This window comes from Catharus ustulatus, chromosome 11 (genome assembly GCF_009819885.2).
Source record: "Catharus ustulatus isolate bCatUst1 chromosome 11, bCatUst1.pri.v2, whole genome shotgun sequence".
In the NCBI taxonomy this organism is placed as follows: Eukaryota; Metazoa; Chordata; class Aves; order Passeriformes; family Turdidae; genus Catharus; species Catharus ustulatus.
Window position 1 is genome coordinate 14,940,343 of NC_046231.1, and position 23,677 is coordinate 14,964,019.

General features: G+C 42.8%; 1 protein-coding gene across 1 annotated transcript; it reads right to left on the reverse strand.

The window, feature by feature from the left end:
• Window positions 1-9: 9 nt before the first annotated feature.
• On the reverse strand, window positions 10-22,048 carry NUTF2 (nuclear transport factor 2). The gene is made up of 5 exons (XM_033069665.1): window positions 21,967-22,048; window positions 13,596-13,720; window positions 11,584-11,655; window positions 7,462-7,560; window positions 10-586 (listed from the first exon to the last, which is right to left on the reverse strand). Exons 2-5 carry the CDS (start codon window positions 13,692-13,694, stop codon window positions 473-475), a joined length of 384 nt encoding a protein of 127 aa, XP_032925556.1. The 5' UTR covers window positions 13,695-13,720; window positions 21,967-22,048; the 3' UTR covers window positions 10-472.
• Between the last annotated feature and the right edge of the window lie 1,629 nt (window positions 22,049-23,677).

The following is a 23,677-nucleotide window of genomic DNA, read 5'->3' on the forward strand; positions in this document are numbered from 1 at the left end:
TCATAAAAATAATTTAAACTTTTAAGAAAATCTCTGTTTTATTGTGTAATGTAGCATTGAAACATCTGAACAAATCAATAACTGGGCTGTACAGGCTGCTGTTCTTTCATTTCTTTGGGTTATAGAGCATCTTGTCAGTACATAAACAACAACCTTTTTGCATTATAAATTCTTTCCGAGGCATGCTGGTACAACACAAATTTCTCTTATCAAATGCAGCTAAGTCTAACTTCCAAACATCATGCACAAGAAACTCATCTAGTGACAATGTAAACTCGCAGAAGGGCAGGTCACAAGTCTTGCTTGCTCACGTTCTGCAGTGCTGCAGGTTTGTGTATGATATTTGGAATGTTCTGTGAGTGTGGGTAATACCAGTTAAGAGGAGAGGAGGAAAACAGGGGAAAAAAAAAAAAGAAAGAAAAAAAAAAAGAAAAAGAAAAAAAAAAAGCCCGGGTGCCTCGGGATGGGCAGCTCAGCCGAAGTTGTGCAGTGCTAGCCTGAACATGTCATTGGTGCAAACCCAGGCATCGTTGATGTTCTTTAATAGAAATATCTGGTGGAATCCCATGATAGGATCTTCATCAGCCTGTAGAAAGAGAGGGGGGGAGAAAGGTTCAAAACACTCATTTTTTGAGAAACTTATTCCAAAACCCATGATGAGACAACTTCAAGCTAACATTACATTACATGCTGTCAGGTGTGTAGTACCCCAGGAAACCCCAACACCACCAGAGGGTCTGTTCTGAGAGGCTTTGCAGACAAATACCCAGGGACATGGAATCCTGCAACAGCATCTGAAGTTGGGGTTTTGTGGGAGACTTGCTGACATGTCACTCACCACACTGATGGAACATGCCTGCCTCAGTGTTGAATCACAAACCCCTTGCCCAGGAATCAAGGTTAAAAGGAAGTGGTTCAGTTTTTAGCTGCTGAACTTTGGATTGATGGCAGAAGGGAGTTTCTGTAGAGGTTGGCATCAACACATTGCCTGGATGATCCAGGTGATCTGGGCTTTGAAAGCCTTGCCAGAGAAGGTGCAGCTGGCCAGAACCACTTCCACTGTCCAGCAGCAGCTGGAAGGGAGCAGAGCATTCACTACAGCTGTGACAATGCTCTGAGCACAGGAAATGGCTGCAGCAGTGCCTCCACTCCTGCCTCTGACAGTATTTACAATATTACTACAAAAGTAGAAAATAGTGTTAGAGGGAGACTAGTACTCCCACCTAATGTTTATTTACTCATCTTCTCAGAGGTATCATGCAGGAATTAAATCCTCAAAGTAACAGAAATTATTCCCAAATCAATCACCCTGAAATCACACAGGATTTAATCCGAACAGCACACAGGACCAACTACAAAACAATCTTCTGACAGTGGCTGTAGTGTGTTCAATTCAGCATTTTTGGAGGATTTTAAGCTTTATTTTTTCAACACATGACTATTCAGCTTCAGAAAAGGGGGGAAATTTATAAATAAGAGCCTTGAAAAGCAGCAGCCAGAGCAGTTAATGAAAAAGGCTGTCAAAGCACTGAATGTTCACTGGTAATGCTCTGCTGCTGTTCACTGAGAACAAGTGGAAAGTCTGAAGAGCAAATAACAAATAAACAAAAAAGAAACTTTACTTAAAAAAATAATATTAATGGACTGTGAAACAAGTCAGCTTTGAGGACCAACTTGCAAAGGACATGAGTTATATCACAGAACAGCAAGTCTGCCAGAACACTGGTGGCATCAGGTGCATGGAAAGGAAGCATTCAGATCCAAAAACCACTGCAAGGATTTCACAGCAATGACTGCCTAGAAGTTAAGTGATGTACATGAAGTGCAGTTTCAGCAAGTGTATGCTAAATCACAGAGGTAAACCAAAGTGGGCTCTAGACTGGCCCCTCAAGAAAATGATACTGAAGTAATGATAGATAATTTATTTATTAAACCAGCTGAGATCTCTAAAGCTATCAAGGCAAGCACAAGGTTAGCAGTTGTTAAGGAAGAACAAAGAACTAAAACCTAGACGTTAGCAAATGCATAAATAGGCAAAGAACACCCATTTATCAAATCCTGCATGCATTTCTTAAAAGTTAAAAAATAAAATGCTACAATAAAGTCATAAAAGGACAAGAAAAATCATCCAGCTACAGGACAGTTTCCTACAGAAGAAAGTAAACTGACTACAACTCTTTGGCTTGCATAAACATAATGAAAATGGGGAGAACAAGTAAAACCATAAAGAACAAAGTGAATGAGACTACAGCCAGAAATTAAGAAGGCAACAGGTAAGGCCAGGAATACGAGCAAGTCAGTGTTCAATACATGACTGAGTGAGAAAAATCCTCAAAGCAAGACAAGTGCCAGCAGTCACTGTGCAGCAGACAAACAGGGCAGCTTCTCCCTCAAGACACACCTGCTCTGCATGAGGCAGAGGCTCCCTAGGGACAGCCCAGTGTGAACACAATAATTCTGCTGGCTTAGACCATTGTCCATTAGCACGTATGACAGCAGTCATGGCAATTATTTCAAAGGAAGTATTATCCCTGCTACACATCCCTAGAAGAGAGGCTCACAGAGCTGCTGTAGAGGTTGCCTGTGCACTGAAGCCCGTGGGTCTGTGCCTTTTCCAGCTTCTCCTGGGTACCCAATGGAACCCATCCCAGGAGAGCCTCACCACTGCTTGGGAGCTGGCAGGTTCTCAACTCTCAGTTGCCCTCCTTGTTGCAGATCACTGAGGCATCTATTACCAACTGCATAAATTCTTTCCACACTTTTTTTTCATACTTTTCAGCTTATCATTACTGACATGAGTACACTTTAATACATAGCTCCAGGAAAAAAATACCAGATTGCCAGACAAGCTTTAGTGTAGGTCTCCTTGATTTCTGATAAGTCTAGGTAGGCTCTGATAAGAGCACTGCAGCCCTTGATGCTTTGGCTTAAGGAGAATTTCCTCCTTTTTAAGAAATTCAGGGCTGGACACATGAAGAAAGGCTAAAAGGGAATTCTCCCCCAAAACACTTGGTATGGAACAGACAGCAAATTTCCACAATGAAGTCACACATTCTTATTTTTTTTATTCCTTTCATGTTATCACTTCATAGCATAGAGGAGCAGTATACTTTAAAAACAAGGAAAATCCTAGACTTTATTCAAGGTGAAGTATATACTTCATAGTCCATTCCCAAATTTTGACTATGTAATATTAGCACATAGCAAAGGCTCACAGTTCAGTGACTCAAGATGCCCCAGAAAACACAGACTAATCCTATCCCATTTTAGTTTAGGTCTTCATCTCAGCTCAGATAACATCACTGAAACTCTATTTTTACTTTTCACACCAAATTCAGGCATGTCCAGCTCAGGATTTGCATTGCAGATGTGAGCCCAGGCTTGAAACACAAGGGGCTTTAGTCTTTCTATAAAACTTCCCTTTGTGCAGTTCAAATTCTCCCATGACAGCACTGAATTAAAAAATTTTAAAAATTTAATTAAAAATTAAAGAAGTCCCAGAATCAGACTGGAAGAATCCTCTGATTTCCAGGCCAGCCTTTTGCTCAGCATGAGCACAGACTACAGCAGCTCTGCCTCACAGAATGGGCTGGGTTGGTCCACAGATGGCAAAGGCCCAAAGAAGGGACCTTTAGAAATCATCTAATCCAATCCTCCTGTCCTGGGCAGGAAGATCTTTCACTGCATCATCAGCCACAGCTTTGTTTAGCAGAATCTTCAAATTCTCACAGAACAGAGATTTCACAAGGTGTCCAGGCACCACTTCCCAGGTTTCAGTCTTCCCATGAACATCTTCCCTTGTGTCCCATGTATACCTTCCAAGTTATGGTTTCCAACCACTGTCCCTTGTTACACTGTCTGGCACCACTGAGAAGAGTTTGCTTTCAGGCTGTTGGAAGTACTCAGTTACTTTACCCTGATATTTCAATCAGATTGCTCTTAGCCACCTCCTCTCCCAGTTCCACAAGCTCTTCATCACCCACAATCTTGGCAGCTTTCTGACCTTTCACTTTTTCTACATCCTTTCTAACCTGGAGGCTCAGAGTCATGTCAAAGTTTAAGATGCAACACTGCTTTGCTTTACAGGTTTAGCTACACATCTTTCCTCCTCTGGCTGGTCAGAGAGGGTTTTACTTCTTCACCAGCACCCCCAGCAATTACTGATTGAACTGCAGGGTTGCAACAAGCCCTTACCTCAAAGGAAAGGCTTATTACTTGAGACTGCAGGTTCCTTCACATGTTAAGCCTTATTTATACAGGCTTTAAGCAATGCTTTAAGTGTTCAGCATGCATTACAAAAATATCCAGTGATTTTAATTGCAAATTTCCTTTTCCTTTTAAGACTAGGAAACACCGCATAACAATTAGTTATTCACAATTAATTCTGCATCAATCACTTCAAAAATCACACTCTGGGGAGAGCCACAGATCTGCCACATGGCTCTGAGAACACACAAGCCCCAGCCGTGCTTCTCAGCGAGCTCAAGGGACAGAAGGGCGAGAAGAGAGCACTCCTTACTCAACCAGGACAGCGAGGACTGGAAGACAGGTAAGGCAGAGGGTTAAACGTTGTGGAGGGCTAGCCTGAAGACTTCGTTGGTGCATACCCAGGCACCTTGAAAATTTTTCAACAAAAAGGTTTGGTGGAAGCCTAGAACTTGGTCATCATCTGCCTGAGCATGACAGGAGAAATACATTAGTAGGTGAAGCACACTGAAGATAGTGGGTGACATTCTGGATGGACATTGGCAAAGCAGCGTCACACCAAAAGGAATTCACTCCTAAGGGCTTCAACTGATGCTTACTCTTACTCTTCCTGGTTGAAGCAAGCAAGCAGCACTCAGACAATGAACAGCAATAAAAACCAATATGCTTGGAATAAGTGGATGTGTATTTATTTTACCTCTACAAAAGGATAACCCCACCCAAACAATACCTAGCAGCATCCATTAAAGAGGATCTTTGAAAGCAATACTGCACTGCTTTAGCCAGTGAGGTAGATCCCTGCTAATGACATTCACCTACTTAGGTGCTCTGTTACTCTGCAGCATCTTCTCAAAGAAGCTGTTGTGCCCATACCCTTCAGTGCAGGTGATTATTCTGCTGCAAAGGGGGTTTTCAAAAAATTTATTTATAGTTCATACTGGTGTTTTAACATGTTGCTGGTGGTCTTGGAAGTGCCCTTCCTTGTGCAAAATTCTCTTGCAGTTCTTCTTGAGAGCAGCATATGCAGGCTGGGCAGCCACACCTCTAAGAAGGCAGCTTTAAATACCAGTGAGTATGCAGTTCCACGTTTGCCTGTTACAGTGTTCCCTGTTCAACTGGAGCTACACGTGAGCCACTTGTTAAAATGCACCACCTGCACCCAGTTGTTCTCAGTTACTGTATTGTAAACAGCAGCACTGAGATGCAGTAAAATGGCTGTGAACATGTGTGAATTGGCATAAAGAAAAAAAGCATTCACTTCATATGCCAGCCAGGTTCATTCATGCCACAGACTGTTCCTGGTATTTCATTTGTCCACCTCTATAAATATCACATAGGGCAGAAGCGTGAAGTTAAAACTTTAAGTTGACTTTGACTTTCTGGACACTTGTTCTGTGAGAAACAGCATTCCCAGGGATTAAGATGTGATTTTTAAAGCTAAGGTTTGAGGCACATAAATGTGAAGAGTGGAAAAACATTTCCTCACCTACTCAAAATTCACAAACAAGTAGGATTTGATCATGACAGTAGGCATACTTTAACCCAGAATGTTCTCTCCAAATACACGGATGCTCTAAAACACAATCCCCAAATTATACTGAGTAATTTCTAGCTGAAATTACTCAGAGGTTAGAAAAAAACATATCAGAATGTACTACTCCAAGTCATGGTATTTTTATGGAAAGCTCCCAGACTGCATTTACAATTCTTCCATATTAATGAATTGTGGTTTTAGAAAACGCAATAGCTTTACAGAATCTTTTAGAACTTGGTATCTTCCCACAGGAACCAACACAACCACTGTTGCAAGCTGCAATCTGTTTGATAATTATGCAATAACCTCAAAAAAGACTGTGCAAAACCAGGTGCAGATGTGACTGGCCCAAGACATTGAGTCAAAAGGCCTTGATGACATCACAGAATTTTGTGCACACCCAGGAGCAAGGCTGAGCAGATCTGCACGTCTGTCCTGTACTTCAGTGCTTTCCATGGTCATGTGTGGATGCTTTTCCACAGAGTGTGTGCAGGTGGGGCTGAGCAACAAAAAAGCTGGAATCCAACTTGCAGCTAGGAAGCAGGAGCAACTTTAATGAGAGCCAAAGCTGCCTGTGTTAGGTTTAGCAGTGGATGCATGACACTGGGCACTGCTCTTCTCAGCTGCCCAGCCCAAAACAATGAGAAAAGCTTAGCAAGCAGGTTCAAACATTCAGTCCTATGTCTGCTTAGTAGATAGTACAGTGTCAGTGGAAGTTTGAATGCTTTGATACTAGAGGTGCCATTGGGTTAGCAGGAAAAGGAAATCTAAACAGCTATTTTAAAACAAACTAGGCGCAGGTGACTGAAGACTGAATGGTGTTAGAGGCCTGACTTCATAGCATGGCTGGACCAAAGGAACTCTGGTAACTTTAACTACTGCTACATAATTTCACATTTTTTAAACTAACACCACCCACTGTGAGCAAGTTCTGCCCACAGCTGACTTTACATACAGAGTATTTTTTGCAAATTCCAGGATAATGTCTTTCATAAGCAGCTTCATTAATTTACAAGTATGTGGCCTGGGTATATTGGCAGACTGGGTAAGTTTACAGAGTTTACACAGTTCACTAGTATCACTCACACAGCAACATGGTACTAAGACTGAAAAACAATCTGATTCTTCACAAGAAGCAGCTGTTTCAACAAATAAGTGTTTGATCTCAGAGGAAACATTCCCATTGCTGAATCAGTTTTGATTACAGAGGTACTGGACTGTACAACACCAGGATTGCATTCTTGTGTCCTGTGACAGTAAAGGTATGGACTCACTTCACAAAATGAAGTCTGCTAAATCAGAGCTCAATGCAAACATTACATCAAGGAGGGTGTTAAACTAGATGTGCTTAAATTGTCCAAGAACATTGTGACAATGTTTTTGAATGCAACAGAGGACACCAAAACCTTACTGCATCAGGGTAAAGGAAATACTGATGCCTCTAGAATCCACATATTTGTCTGCACAATAAAATCCAAAATACTTTGGCAGAATGTGACTGTCAAATTACAGGTGGTTTACCTAGCACTAGGTGTCTGAAGTAAGGAGCATTTCTTGACAGTCTTGAACAGCAGAGGAACAATATCCCAATGCAAGCTCACTCCTGTTCCTTCCCCACCCATGAGAGCATTTACATATATTCAATATTCAGATGATTTAGAATCCTGCACAAGGATTCTAAAGACATAAGCACCCATCAACCTGTAATGGAAAAAGTTTACCTTAAGCTGTCCCACTACCATACTGAGTATACAGCTATCAGGTGTAGGTTGGTGATCTTGTGCTGTGATGCTGTGTTGTATTTTTTGGAAAGGGAGGCTCTGCAATGAAAAGAAATCAAAGTAAGGAAATGTACAGTAGTTGAATTATTTAACTTACAAAACAAGTTTGAGCAAATCCAACATTATGAAGTGTTAAACTATTGTGGCAGTACTGCACAGAGAAGTGTTTCAAATGAGGGCACTACTCATGTGGGGTAAATTTTAACAGGTGTGTTTTTCAAGCACCAAAAGAGGAAATGTCACCATACATAGTAAATGGTACTTTTTCCTGCTCTAATTGCATTGCCTGAAGGGCTTCAGATCATCTGTAAGCTCAAAGTTCTTATGATAATAGAACCAACCTCTGCTCTGAACTGTGTTAAAAGATTTTATTATCTAGTACTTGAGGTTCACCAGACAACTCTGAATTTGCTTCTTTGTTAAAATGGCTATGAATGGAAAGGAAAAGTGGAAGGAATCTTCAAGACTTAAAATCCACATATCCAGCCTTCCCCTTTTTAATTCCCTTGATACTTAGGTAGCCAAATGTCAGAGTATCTGGAGGTATGTGTGCAAGGAACACACCTTGAGAAACACTAAGGACTGGAGAGTAATTCCTGTCTTTCAACTTAGACCACATTCACATTCCAGCATGGACAATTCCAAGCAGTGAGTGTGAAATATCTGGGAAATGCAGTTTTGGGACTGTTCTCCCAAAAGCTGCATTGCTGCTGGGTGCTTTAGTGGCAGTTCAGCACGGATGGAGCTCTGGGTGACCATGTGGTAGATACTCAAAGTCCAGGAACTGCACAGGATGGCAGCACGTGGCTATTCAAACCTCAGGTGGCACTTGGATACCTTTGCTGCATTTCCCTGGTTTGGAAACAGGTTGAAACAGATCCAAATGCACACTTCAACAAGTTCTGCATTTCCCTCTAGTGGAAGGAGCCTCAAAGGCTTCCTAGAAGGTTTAGGTAGAGACACGAGTCCTGCGGTAACGGATGTGAAGTGTGGTCTTGGCTCTACCAGGCTAATGCTCAAGGAAGAATTCCAGGAAGCTAAATCCTTGGATAATAGAGAACACAGAAACTGTGGAAGGATCAGGACCTGAGGAAGCAAATGAAGTGTAGGGAGTAGCCCTCTAATTGGAGGGACACTATTCAAGAACACAGCCTGCGGTGCTTCTTCTTGGCTGGGAGCGCAATCACAACCAACTCAGAAGTGCAAAGTGAACTGACTGCTTTACAGTATGGAACAGATATTTAGTAACAACACAAATCCAGAGCCTTCTTTTCTGAATAACCAGCAGACTGTTTTCCAGGGTCACCATCCAGAACCTGAATGTGCAAAATGCCCACACAGCCTGCACAAGCATAGGCTGGGAAGTTCCTCTGACAGAAGGGTACTCCAAAGTCTAGTCCCACCTCTGCACAAGAGCTTCTTGTTCAACAAACCTTGCAAAAATATTCTCTTGAAAAGGCAGGGGGATGAAGGGGAATGAATGAAATTGTGTCCAGGGAGGAAGGAAAGGCCTTGCAATCAAAAGCTCTTCAAAATGGTGACAAGGAACCAAAGACAAGGCTGCGTAAGACAGTGGCTGTTTCAAGTACTTGGTTCCCCAGAACAAGAGGAAATGGCCTCAAGCTGCATCAGAGGAGGTTCAGGTTGGACATCAGGAAGAATTTCTTAACTGAAAAGGTTAAGCATTGGAATGGATTGCCCAGGGAAGTGGTGGAGTCAGCATCCTTGGAAGCATTCAAGAAACAACTGGATGTGGCACTTGGTGCAATGGTTTAATTAATAAGGTGGTGTTCAGTCAAAAGTTGGACTTGATCTTGAACATCTTTTCCAACCTTAAAGATTTTATGATAGTCCTCTTCAGAGGAAAGGACCCCAAATAGCTGGTCAGTCTAGTGAGCTATTCATGTGATGCACTGGGAGAAATCCCACTGGAAAGAGTAGGAGTGTAGGTGACAGAAAAGATCAGATTTTTAGGACAGGCAGAGGCTACCTCAAAAGGATAGCTGCTTATAGACATCCATCTCTACTGGAGTGAAGGATTTTGTGGTATGAAAAGTACAATAAAATGTCCAAAAAACATGGAACCACATAACAAGCAAGGTTTTTACCATTGTCTGACATTAGAAATGATCTTCCACTATGAAAACTATGGAATCTCCTTGAGGTCAGGTAAGAAATTAGGCAAAAAAAAAGTTGAGTAGCATAAACTGACTGCTGGAAGCAAGAATACCTGTCTCAGCTTCCTCCTTGGTCCAGTATACTCACAGAACTACATAATTTTTATCTCAATGTAAACCAGGCTGCCCCTAATTAGCAGAGGCATTCTATGTGAAACAAGTCCAGCACCAATTAGGACAGAAGGAACGAGTGTCAACTCCCATGCTGTAACAAGGTACAGATGCGCCAGGCCTGCAGAGCAATGCCCATACAACCTTGCCCTACTGTATCAGCAGACTGAGAAGGTGCCATATTATTGCTGTCACACAGAAAAGAAATTGATCTAAAAGAAAATGCCACCTCTCTGTGCTCACATCAGTTCAGCAGCCAGGCACTGAAGGATGCAAGATTGCAGAAGTGCAAAAGAATTTCAGTGTCAAACTTTCAGGGATGTGCTGAACTGACTAAGCAGCTCCAGAAGCAGAGTAGGTGAGCTCATGAAGCTGACACAGCAAAGGGAGCCTGGGGAGCTCAGTGCTGACAGGAATGCTGAACAACATCAGAGTCACTGTAAGCTGATACAGCCCATAAGGAGCCATGGCAGTGGAAGGACACAGAGTAACTCCAGTGCATTTCCTCCTTACTTGAAGCAGATGGATACAAGCCAGAAAAAATTCCCCTAAAGCAGAGTGGTGTGTCTTCACTCACCAATTACAACTGCAGCAGGCACATAAATTCAGAAAGTCCACCTTGCACCAGAGACAGGAAGGTAAAGATGAGCATTGGGAAAGGGGCTGGATCTGCACTGGGCTGAATCCAAGGAGCAATCAGACACTGTGGCCAAGCAAATGCTTGGTTGGTTGGGTATCTAAGTGGCTGCAAGCCCAAAAGTCTAAAAGAACACTGAGTACACAAACAAGCAACCCTGGAGCTTGGGAATCTCCTCACCTACAAGCAAGCAGTTGCTGCTGTGTCTGAGATGTGCAGCCTTCTCAAAGGCAACACAGGTACCTAAAGCACAGACCTGAGGGCAAACCTGAGTCTTTGCAGTTAAAAATGCCTTCAGAAAAGAAGCAATTCTAAAACACAGGAGCAGTAGCTGTGCAATAAGCCAAGTGTCAAGTTACAATTATTTTTCTTCTCAATGTGTAATAAAAATATCTGAAATACCATACTCAAAGCAGACTGTCTGGTGACCTAAAAAGCATGTCCTCTGCATATCTTGCAAGAGAAACAAACTTTCTAGTCTCATGACAGCTTGCAAGTACCCCCAGTTTTATAACAGAAGCATGGATTTACTCAAGATTAAAATTATTTTAGTTTAACTAAATGAACATGGAATACCAGTGTCCTCACTTGCTGAAGAGGAAATACATGTTTCAAAGTCCTGAACCATACCTGCTCATATCTGAACTGCTGACAAATCTGCATTGAGGATAAGTCAGCTTCTCCACTACAGAACTTATTTGCAGTTTACGTATCAGAAAACAAGTTGTTCCTTGCTGTAATGTGTCTAGCCTTTATCACAGACAGATCCAAGTAACAGGTTTGCTATTGCTTCTTCCTTGGCATGCCTTAAAAGAGCAAAGGCACCTTTCACTCCTCTAGATCAGAGGCAGCTTATGCATTAGACCTTGTAAAAAAAATAAATCAATAATGTCAAATACAATTGCAGTCACAAAATAACCTTGCAAACTATGGAGTCAATTAACATTCCACCATTAGAGCCATCAGTGGAATAACCCCCTACACAGCACTAATTCATAACATTTCTTGAAGACCTAAGCTGGAAATACAAGTTCAAGATTTTTGAACTGCTTAAGTCTAACTCAAATATTCAGAAGCAATTATCTGCTAGTCTTCAAAACTGTTTCCCAAAACATTCAGGAAGGATTACAGACTTACAGTGAGTTTTTCAACAATGGCTGCTTTGCCCTGGAACTGCTGTCCTTCCCACGTAAGGCATGATGCATCAATCTGGGGGAAAAAGAAAAAGGTCATCAACTCAGGTAACCCTTCAACAATCCTGACAAGAGACTGTTTATTTAGCATAAATCCTCAGAATCCAGATTTGAAAAGGGACAGCAAAAGAAAGAAACCGGTAAAATCAATTGAAGAAGTTTGGAACAATCAACTAAAAATTAAGTAGACTACATTTCATTACTATTATCATAAGTCTACCAGCAAAAATAGTTCCTGCCTTTGGATAAAAGTTAGCTTTCAGAAGAAAATCTAAAGGATAAAAAAAAATAAATTCTACAGACACAAAATCAAGCATGTGGAAAAATGTATGAAGAAAACTGATGACATGGATTATACCAGGGCAGTGCTCCAACTCACCTAACCCAAGCAATTCAAAAGTGACTGGCCAGATCCCTGCCTGGAACAGGTGACAAAAGTCTTAATTGACTTGAATTACATCACTAAAGATAAACTGAACCTTGTGGTGGAGGTAGTGATACACAAATACAAACCAAATCTAAGAACTCTCTGCTGCATTTCTGCATGCTATAAAATTTGTTTGCTCTCCCAGGGTCTCTGAAAGGAAAAAGCTCATCATTAAAAGCCCATTTCTATGGAATCTCCACAAATTCAGACAAATTGTGACCTTGGTGCATTTCAGCCACACAAAACAGGGTGGTCCCATCCTCCACAGTTCAGGAACTCCACAAAACAACACATATCAGTGACCTGCATAATAGTTTTCCCAATGACATGTGCACAGGACTCTTCATTGAATGATGGAAAGCAGAAAGACCCTAAGGGTGAAAAGAAAGCCAGGAGTTCACTGTGTGGAAGGCCCTACCTCCAGAAATTTAAATTAGTTTGTGCTTACCATCATTTTGAGGACTGAATATATTTTGGTAATAAAATACAAACTACTAAGAACCTCCATGTTTAGAGCTGTGGTTAGAACACAAACTGCTTGGGTTTCTTCCTCTCTAGGCTCTGTAAACAGCTTCCTGGGCAAAGTAAACCAACAAGCTGGCAGGTAGCAAGTACACAACAATGCCAAGAGCAAATGCTATCAGTGCTGCTGGATATTGCTGAGGTGTAAGGAGGGGTGTCAGAGGATGTTGAACCATTTCAATCCTCAAAAGCTTGCTGAAACTTCACACAGCTCATCTAGCAGATGAAAAACCAGCCAGAAAAACAGGATATGCTGCTAGAAGACTTGAAAGCCTTGAATGTCTTGCTGCAGCTCCTCAGGCACCCAGCAGCATTCCTCATTGTCAGCAATCAATTCCACACACAGAGCACTTTGCATGCTCTGGGGGAATCTTCCCCCAAAAGTGAAAGCTGATGTTCCTTTGGTTTGTTAGTTATAGTTTTTTAATTCTGGTATCCACGTCTACTTCACTCCAAATAAGAAGCAAAAATAAAAAAACTAATGTTTGAGGAAATTTCAACTAAGCTTATATTCATTTAACATGTTATTCTACATGTTTAAACTGGATTTAAATCTATGTTAATGTTCAGAGGATTAATACAGCATGAGGTCCAAGAAACACCTGCAAGAACTGCTAAACATAGGGTAGAACTTAAATTACATCCCACTTCAAGAGGGATTCAAGCAAATCCATGCCTGTAAATTGATGGCAAACTAAGACTTGAATGTTTGTTTTTACAGAGCACTTCATCACAGGATTATCATCAAACTCCTCCAGAAAAAAATCACTGCCTACAGCTAAACAGGGTTTTTGTGAGTCTGACTGCCTGCAAGGCAAACAAAGCTCAAAACAGAAGTGAAATAGAAAAGAAATGCGGTAAATAAAAGTGAGTGTGATGGCACTGACTGGCATTCTGGAGTTAGGATAAAGCCCATTATCCCACCCTGTGTATTGTCACACATCAAAACAGGGAATCCCAGACACATAATGGGACAGAACCCCAGCTCCCTTTCTGTGCATACTTACATATATTGCTCCTAGCTGAGTCCTGTCTGCATCAAAAAGCTGGTAGTAATGTTGTACAAAGCTGGATCCAATCTGCTCCCAGATAGGCTTGTCTCCCATTCTGAATCCTCAACCAGAGCCAGTGACTATAAAACAAACAAACAAAATCATCAGAAACACCACAGGAATAAGTGAAACACACTTGAGAATTAGCATTGAGATACACAGATCCTCTCAACTGGCCTGAATTTTTCTTTGGGATAAGTAGGACAAACTCACCTCTGTATCCTAGACTCGTAAATAAAAGTCTTGGATACTGAATGGTTTCATTTCTAATTATAGGTTTGGTTTGTAGTACTATTTCAGTGTGAGGTCACATCTCATGTACAGAAGTGGAGAACAAGAACAAAACCAAGTGTTACCACCCTGTCTGCAGGTATTTCAGAAGTTACACCATCTGAACAGGCTGGCAAGTGCTCGCTGTTTCAACTTGATCTCATTTACTGTAAACAACTGACCTGTTAACATGGATTGTCTGCAAGTGGCTTACACCAACTGATTCATGTATTTAGCTCCTCAGGTATTTCAACATCCACAGGCCATTCTAAGAGTGTCCTGTCAATGGCACATAACAAGAATTAATTCACTAGCTCATTGTTTAACACAAGCTTACTGCCCATCCTCTTCTGTCAATCAGGCTGAAGTAGACTCCATGTTTACCTTTGAACCAGTTATAACTTCAAGATACAAACCATGATTTTTTCATAGTGGTGAGAATCTGCAGTTCCTAGTGAAGGTGCTTCAGACATACCACACTTCTGAACACAACTCTATTCCAGAGGGATTAAGCACAGAGCATGCACAGCAGTCTAGACAGACCCAAACTGATGGCTTTATCACAGCATTACATTTTTCAAGAAAGTAAATGCATTTTTATTTATCCTGATCTCTCTCTGAAAGCCTGAATGCTGCACTCAAACCCCACTACATTATATCTTAAGACCTGAGTTCAGTTGAAGCAAACCATACTTGCTTAACATCTAGATCTGTGAGCCACTAGCTCCTCTTTGCAATCCCTGTCCAGGAACCTTGGAGTTACAGGTTTACAATGCACTGCAAGCCTGGAAAGGTATGAAATTCTGTTTTAGGACATGGAACATAACAGTTATTTTGGCTTCCTTTAGCTCTCCATTACTCACACACCTGTATAAGACTTGACAAATTCCTAAGAGAAGCAAAACACACATTCCTAAGATCCCCACAGAGGGTACTCCCAGGCCCAGCTTTCTGTGCACAGCTGGACAAGAAAGCTCTTTCCATATTTTAGGCCTTTGGCTGTCTGAGCTTTACTCATATAAATGGGAACTGAAATGGGTTCAGACTCTAGGTTGGAAGCTTTAAGGTCACACAAATTTGGCCAGACTTACAGAAAAGCAAATCTCTTTTATCAGATCAATGGCCTGACAGCAGGTAGCACCTGTGTTTGCAGGGTGGTAAATTCAGCTACCAAGAGCAACGTCTGTCACAGCTTTAAACATCCTTATTTCACAATCAGATACCTAGGCAGTGTAGTCAACATCAAACCAAGCCTGCACACTAACAAAAATTCAGTCTTGTTGCCACACCTCTATTGTTTCAACTGTTCCAAAGAGATCTACAATCTGGTGTTAGTCACGGGCACTCCACTGATACTTGCAGTACATACCTCACTCTGGAGGAGTTTTCCCAGTGTGGTCACTCCTCTGGGAAAACACCTCACAAATTTAAAAAAAAAAAACAACACCCAAGTACAACAGGTATAAAAAACAAAACAAACCAAAATCAACCCCACACTCACCTCCCAAACAACTTAAACCTAGTTCTTTACAAATGAAAATGATTGCACATCCATAATTGCTGCATACCAGCCCAATGTGGAATAGATCCAGAAATGAAATAATTTCAGCCTGAATTAGGGGATTTTATGTTGAAGAAAAACCACCCTAAAACCATGGCACCAACTCCCTGGAAATTCTGAGTGATGCCCACTCTGCTGACAGGTAGGAATCCTGTCATATTTGGAAACTAGAAGTAGTAGAACTTAAGTTTGATGCCTTCAGTTTCCATTCCAGGCCTAGAAGTGTGCAGTTTGGGATGGCTGCAGTGGAGCCAACAATCAGCACAGGTGAAAATCATGTTGATTCACTTTTCATGGATCATCATACCTTCAACTTCCAACACATGAGTTAATCACATATTGCTGATATTCCTAAACATTTAAGGGCAAATCTAGCTGACAGTATTGATGCTCAGCAGTCACACATCTAACACTGAAGTCAAGGACAACAAAATAACCAGCAGCTTATCCTTCTGAAGCTAAAACAAGTTAGCTATGCCATATTAAACCTCCCCACACACAAGATGTGCATTCACCCTTAGCAGCTCCCTGTACCATCAAACAAACCCAAGATCAAGCTGTATGCCAGCACTGCACCTCATTTAGTCCCTCAAGGCACAACAGCCTCACTCAAGCACCAGATACCTTCTGTTCAATCCTAAAACTGTGAGAAAGCCTTAGAGACTGCAAGGAATGAAGGAATTTTTATTTTAAATATGGAAAGTAGAATTATGGTTTCTACATCTAAAAATTAGTATGGTAGCTTGTCATCTCCTCCTAAAAAATATTTGTATTTTGATCAGTAAAATACTATTAAATAAATAAAATAAAAAACAGCATAGATTTGACCAGTTATAACATTTTGCTAGAAATGAGAACAAGCTAAAAAAAATATGGTTGAAATTAGCAATCCTTGACTAATTTTTTTTTGTTTGCTACAACCTTACTCTCTTCCTGTGCCATTCATATATGGTTTTGCTGACCACTCATTCTTCCTGGAAAGGTTTATTTTCCTTTTCTGATTTGTCACCTTTTCCTCCATGCTGGGCTGTGTTTTCTGCCTGTCATTACAGATGTAAGAAGCTTAGAGATGTACCTAAAGAAAGAACAAGATGGGAATGATCTGTGTCATCAAGCCCAGTCCTTCAGTGAGACACAACCCATGTAAGACTGTATTGATACACTTATGAGTACACTATTTTAAGGAGATAAATATAATATAAAAGGCTTTAAGATCTATTGCAAACCTATGAGGAAAGCACAGGTTCTGATGGTGTCAAATACTACTGCAACACAGGTGCTTCAGAGCCATCCAGCCAAATCCATCCCTGCTTCACTCAAATCTGTTCACAGATACAGAAAAAAGAATATTCACTTAATATAATGCCAGATAAAAAGTTTCAATAAACTAGAAAGCTCCTAAGATTGTGGCACACCTGTCCTTTCAAAGGCACCTGCTGGAAGTTACTATTGTGTAAGTGCACTACTGGATATTCCACCTTAATTCCCCATGGAAAAGGAGATCATTTCCTTAAGCTAATTAATTTCCTTGCCTTTGTCACTTCAAACCAAACCTACCTCCTCACCTTCATTTAAGAACACCATGGTCCATCTGATTACCACAAAAAGCACGGTGGTAGAGCTGAGCTATTACATATTGTAATACTTAATTCACATTATCCACTCTGTTTCTTGCAATCTGCTCGTACTAGAGAATCTATCCCCACCCCAAACACCACCCAGCAGTCAGTGCTGAAGCAGAAACCCAATACAGTGCACAAAAGCTGCAGCTCCCAGCAACTCTGTCTTCAACAGGTCTATGCTGACACTGCTGAACTGAACTGAATCTCCACAGGGGCCTTTTGCAGTGACATCAAAACAAAATTCTCCAACACCTTTGCCGGGCTGCACACTGCCATACCAAGAGTAAATTCCACTCCTCTACACACCTCTCACCCTATCCCTATACATCTCATCCTACAAGGTACCAGGGTATCCCTGGTGGCTGTTTTGCATCCTTCTGCTTTGGCACATGGGCAGGACCCAGTGAGCAGCAGCACCAAAGAAAAAGCTGCACCCACAGGATAGAGAACAGAGCTTCCACATGGGCCATGAGTGACCTCGAGTAAAACTAGGGTCACACACCCTCAGGCAGACTTTTTAATCCACAAAATCTAAAAATGCAGAACCTTTTTCATTGCTTGTCCCAGCTTTGGTGTCTGTCTCTCTCACTCCTCTTCCACCCCTCCTGCCTCAGCAGGAGCAGTGTGAGATGAGCAAGAGCACACCAGCACTGCCCAGAACTCCTAAGAGGAACTCAGTCCTTAGAGATTCATTTCTGCCGCCAGTCTCGATGAAACCTCCTCCTACTGCTTCCTTCATATGATTCTGTCAGTTTGCTACAGCACAAAGTCCAGCTTTCTGCTCATGTGGCACCACCAGAGCTAATCAAAGGAAAAATCACTTTTTTTACTTGGGAAAACAAGACTAATAAAGAGACTGCCTTCTCTGAAACACAAAGTGCCAGTGACATTTTGGAGCAGGTGAGTTACTGTCACAGCAGTATGGAGAACGAACAAAAAATTGTTTCAGCCAGCAGTTTGCTTTACTACATGCTCAGACCTGGACACATGTAAGCTTCCTGCTATCAATTAAAAAATTAAGTCATTCTGTATTGGAGCAAGGTAGGCCTGTGATTCTAAAAGAATACAACATTTTCTGAAAAAGTCAACAAAAACTGGCATGAGTGATAGTAAAATACAAATTGCTAAAGAAAAACAAAGGTGGTCTGCCAGGGATCACCACATTTAAAAAGCAAGCTGTATTCAAAGAATCAATGAACCACCACAGGCAAAGAAGGTCTTTCTGGTCTGCAAAACACTAAGGAAAAACCCATTGAATTTAAAAAAGAAAAATCTCAAACCAATACATTCTAATGCTATTGGAGAGAACTGCCTTCTATTATTCAGGTATGATTATATTTATTCCACAAGTAATCATAAATAAACCATGCTCCCAGCATAGTAAAGCCAGCCCAACACACCACCAAAGTAAACTCTCTTATTGAATTCAAGCTTGTTTTCTGGAAGACTTGAGAATCAGTGCAACAAAATAGCACCAACACCACCCTTAAATCTGTGCTGCTGGTCCAGTGACACATGTGAACCCACAGCAAACATGATTTAGACCATCAGCTGCTGCACCCTTCTCTACTGATTAACAGGAGAAAATAAGGACAACGAAAGTGCTTTCAGCTTTTTCAGTTCCTGATACTCCTGCCATTTCTGTCATGCAGGTATTTTAGATCACTCACATTAGAGTCAGCAGTCTTTAGACTGGTAGGTAAAGCAGCCAACAGTTTTAGACTATTTTTCTTTCAACTGCTTTTCTTTTGTCACTAAAACCTGCAAAGATAGGAGTGTCTCCAGAGTGCACTTTCCAGGAACACAATGGAACCGGCATCACAGGACCAGTTAATCTTCTTTCAAACAGGTCATCTATTCAACTCCACCAAGAACCACTTGATAACAGATCATCCTCCTTTAGAAAGGATACACTCCCAACAGAGAAACTATGCAAATGATCACAGAATAAAGCAGGTTTTCCAGGGACCTCCTCCAGCTCAAAGCAGGAGGACAAACCTGTTCCACCACCTGACTGCCCCCATCCCCAGGGCAGCTGTCCTGAGCCCTACCCCAATCCCATCTGTTCCAGTTCTGTCCCTTGTGTCCTGCCCTGAGAAAAGCCTGGCTCCATTCTCCTGGTAATGGCCTGACAAAGACAGGCTGTGATTAAGCCCTGTCCAAGCCTTTCCTAGACTAAACAAGCCCAGGCCAGACAGAATGCACAGGGATGCAGAAACACTGGAACTTTCTGAGGGGCATCATGCCTCATCAGCCATTTATCTCCAACACACTGCATCTCTGTCTGCTAAATGCCAATTCAGCGGTCAATCTTTCTCCATTTGAAAACCTGTAACATTTCCAGTGAAGGAACAAATTTATGCACTCAGAGACTGAAGGAAAGAAGTGTTTCTCTGACGTATTTTCACAATTATCTCCACAGCAGTTGACTGATGCACAGAGGAGAACCCTCTGTGAACTACAGCTCAAGACCAATCAGAAACCATTCACTTCAGAGACCTCCACCAAGTAATTGCCATGGACTGCTCTGTGCAAAAAATCACATTATCCTAAATATGCTCTTACAGCTAAAAATAATTAACTCTAGATATGAACAGTGAAAGGATGGAAAGGAAGAAAGGGGAAAATGACAAGGTCCAGACTATTTCCTTCTGAGAAATACATTTACTTTCCCCATCTTAGTCTTTTTATTCCTCCAAAACTTCTTTAAAACAAATTAATGAGGGAATTATGCCAACCTGAAGCACATCTTTTTTTGTTAGAAATGTCAGCAAGTGTAAAGCCACTGGTACACAAAGCACTTGAGCAAGACTCTGGGAAAGGTTTCACTGTGCCTGAAGTTTGATGCTCATCCCACCCAAGTCAGGATGATTTTCAAATACACAGACATGTATTACACATAACTGCAGAGAAAGACATCAGGTTTTGTTGTTAATCAAAAGCCACAATGCCACACACCTGCCTTTTTTTTCCAGAGTGTTCTTCATGCAAGCCAAAAACTGAATTCAAGTTTGTAAGGCTGAAGCCACATTTCCTTTCCCCAAAATGAATGCAGGACTGCTCAGTTTTTTAAAAAAAACAGCAGGGGAGGCACTGGGCAACCAGAGGGCAGAACTGCTACACCCTGTTTTTCTTTACCTTATAGACAAAGTAACAAAATATTTAATGGCCAGGCTTGCCACAATATCTATGAGTTTCAAAACTAAAAGAATTATACTTGCAATGTTACCAACTATCAATATATACCACAAGTCCTAAAGTTACCATACTCTACACTTCCACAAACTAAATGATCCTCTTGTTAACAGGGACAAAAGAAATCCCAGCAGAGGGAACTGCTGAAAGTTGTTACCATTTGCATTTTTCTAAAGACCTGAACAAACACAGATGTTAAGCAAATATATTTCAAATCATCTAACAAATAATTTGCAACCTTTCAGACAAATAATACGTAGGGGCTCAGTGGGAAAATAGTTAAGTAGTCCAAAATGGAGCCAAAATATCAGTTCACTTTAAATGAGATCAGGAATTTCACTATATAATTTTGCTGCTTCCAAGTGAAGGCCTGTGAAATGCCTTTTTTTGGTTGCTGCTAAAAGAAAACTTAAAGTCACTATACACAAATATAGAAATCACTGCTTGAATACAACTTCTCAAGAAGGCAAAAGAGTATTAACCTGAGATGGTAGCTGATTAAGGAATCAGAATTCACTTTCAGGCAACATTTCTGCACCAAATTCCCACTCAAGCATTTACCTGGGCTTTTTTTTTTTCCCCCAGTTCAATTTCAATAAGGATGTCCAGCTCTAAGATACATTTACACTGGAAATTATGGACTTCAAATGAGCTGAATTATTATTTCAGCCTGTCTCACACAAGAAGTTCAATCTGAATTACAAGAACAGACTTTTGGAGATTTAAATGTCTTGAGAAAGCTATCTTACTGAATGTAGCACACACTCCTTGCTACTGCACACCTTTGCAGGTTTTGATTGTTTTCAAAGCTGAAAAGTGACAACAGAGAAGCGAAGAAAAAAATTCTCTCTTGCAGATTATACTGGAAAATGGTAACTCAAAGTAAAAAACTACACGGCTGCAGCAGATCACCGAGCACAGGCAATTTGCTACTTTCACTCCAAAGCATGAACCTTTCACGTTCAATGTGACAAAGTGATTCAACCATGTCAGGCAACTTCACTCCTCTCACAACCTTCTGGCAAGACAGAAAACAGCGAGAACATTAAAACCGAGCACACCTTCTCCCCTGCACAAAGCGTACTCTCTCCGCTCCCCGTTCACCCCCTTTACTCCTCCCTGCGATCCCGAGCCGTGGCAAAGCAAGGCAGAACCGGGGAGCACCAGGCCGAGGAGAAGCCGGGAGGGTCGCGGCGGCAGCGCCGGGGCCAGCGCGGCCGGGGAGTGCCGGGGGTGCCGGCGGGGCGAGCGCGGCACAGCCCGCACCTCCCGCTGTCCCCCGGAGCCATCTCCCCCCGAGCCTGTGGGCCGAGCTCGCCCCTGCCGAGGCCCCTCGCTCCCGCCGGGGGAGCTGGGTCGGGGCCGCCCACCCCCCTCAGCCCACCCACACGCGGGGCCCAGGTCCCGGGCACGGGCGGTGATGGCTCGGCTCCCGCCGCCGCCGCCCCTCCGGGACCGCGCTGCCGGCGCCTCAAAGACGGGGAAGGTCAGGGCGGCTCTGGCCGGCGGCTCCCGCCCAGCCTGGCCCGCGGCAGCCGGCAGCGCCCCGCGGCGGGGATGGGGCTGGGCCACGGGGCCGCGAGGGGCGAGCGCGGGGTGTGGCGGTGCCGTGTGCCGGCCCGCGGGCGGTGCCGGTCTCAGTCCCGTTGCCGCTGCCGGTCGCGCCCCCCGCACTCACCCGCGGCTCCCACTATGGCGGCGGCAGCGGCCCCGTGCGCGGCGCGAGCCCCCTCTGCCTCCCTCGCCCGCGCTCCCGCCCCGCCCCGCTCCGCTCGGCCCCGCGGCATGCCGGGACAGCGAGTCACACCGGCCGCCGGCCGCGCACTGGGAGGGGCGAGTAAAACTACAACTCCCGACAAGCCCCGCGCCGCCCCCCGCGGTGGCTCATTTGAATGAGGGAAGGGGCCCGCGCGGCGCTGGCCCCGCGGCGGTGCCCCGGAGCATTGTGGGATCGTGGGGGAGCGGGGCGGGGAGGGGCGCTGCGCCTGGGGAGTAACGGGGACCGGGCTGCACCCTTTGGGACAGGATTTGTCCCTCTTTGGGACAGGGCTGCACCCTCTGGGACAGGATTGTCCCTCTTTGGGACAGAGTTAATACCTCTTTGGGACAGGATTGTCCCTCTTTGGGACAGGATTGCTCCCCTTTGGGACAGGGTTGTACCCCTTTGGGACCGAACCCTGAGTGGGGACATGGGCAGTCTTCCACAGAACTGCAGGTCCTGAAGTTAACTTTAGTTCACCCCATAAGAGCTATGTACTGATAAATCTTTTTAAAAATTGGTCGACTCGATTGCAGTGAAAAGTTAGCAAAGAAGGTGTGGGGTGGTAGAAAAACACCTTCAAATAAATACTTCAAATAAACACTTGTGAACATGTACATGGTCTAAAAAGTGTGGTTTGGGTCTCACTGGAGCCTTCCCTGAAGCAGCAGCAGCAGAGAAGACTCCTAAGAGTACAGGAGTTGTCAGGATTTAGGATTACCTGCCTAAATGGGCTGAGGACAGAGATACATTCCCAGATTTCTTGTGTAACTGGAAAGCCGAATAGGCAGGTGGTTCTCACACTACAATAGTGGATATGGGCTACTTAGGGAATACATGACTTTTGTTTAGTGCTTGAGCTCTGCAGCTCGGGGATGCTGGGCAAGAAGACATCATCTTAAATAAAATTATTAACCCTCTGGGCCAAAAGCTATCCTAATACATAAAAACTTAAAAAAAACTGAAGTCTTCCCACCAACCTTAAAAAAAATTATTAATCTCTAGAGGAATTGTTAAGAACCTAAGGTTTTCCTTTAGAATCATAAAAGTAATTTAAAATAAAGATTCTTCTAGTCCCCTTCTAGGGCTGACATTTGATAATACACAGAAATGTGACAACTAAAAATAGTCAAAACTAGTAGAAGAAAAATATTGCAAGGGTACAGGCTGGATTAGAATACAGAAAGGTGAGGGGTTGAAAGAGAAGAAATGTTTGCATTGAGCAGCAGCAAAGATTATTTTTGCCAGCATAGTAAGGTGCCTTCCTACAGAATTAACTTCTTAATTCCCTGAGGTATAGTTGCTCACTTCCTTAATTTAGCAGGAAATGGGAGAAAGTGTGCATGAGGAAAAGTGTCTGCTTTTATCAGAGTTTATCCTGCATTGGAAAGGACCCACAAGGGTCGAGTCCAGTTCCTGGCCCTGCACAGGACAGCCCCAACAATCACACCATGTGCCTGAGAGCACTGTCCAAACATTTCTGAGCTCTGGCAGCCTTGGTGCTGTGGTCACTACCCTGATATCTGTGCTGGTTCTTTAACTGACCCAAACCACTCAGTGGTAACACTTCTGCTGCCCATTGCTCAAAACCATTTCAGGACCCCCAAACCCACTCAGTTCTTTGTCATTC

What these genes read in the sequence shown, in the direction of transcription:
- NUTF2 (XM_033069665.1), bottom strand. Translation starts at nt 13,694, where the DNA reads ATGGGAGACAAGCCTATCTGGGAGCAGATTGGATCCAGCTTTGTACAA. An exon ending in CTCAGCTAGGAGCAATATAT is followed by an intron (nt 11,656 to 13,595) that starts GTAAGTATGCAC and finishes TTTTTCCCCCAG; the next exon opens with ATTGATGCATCATGCCTTAC. An exon ending in TGGTAGTGGGACAGCTTAAG is followed by an intron (nt 587 to 7,461) that starts GTAAACTTTTTC and finishes CTCTTTCTACAG; the next exon opens with GCTGATGAAGATCCTATCAT.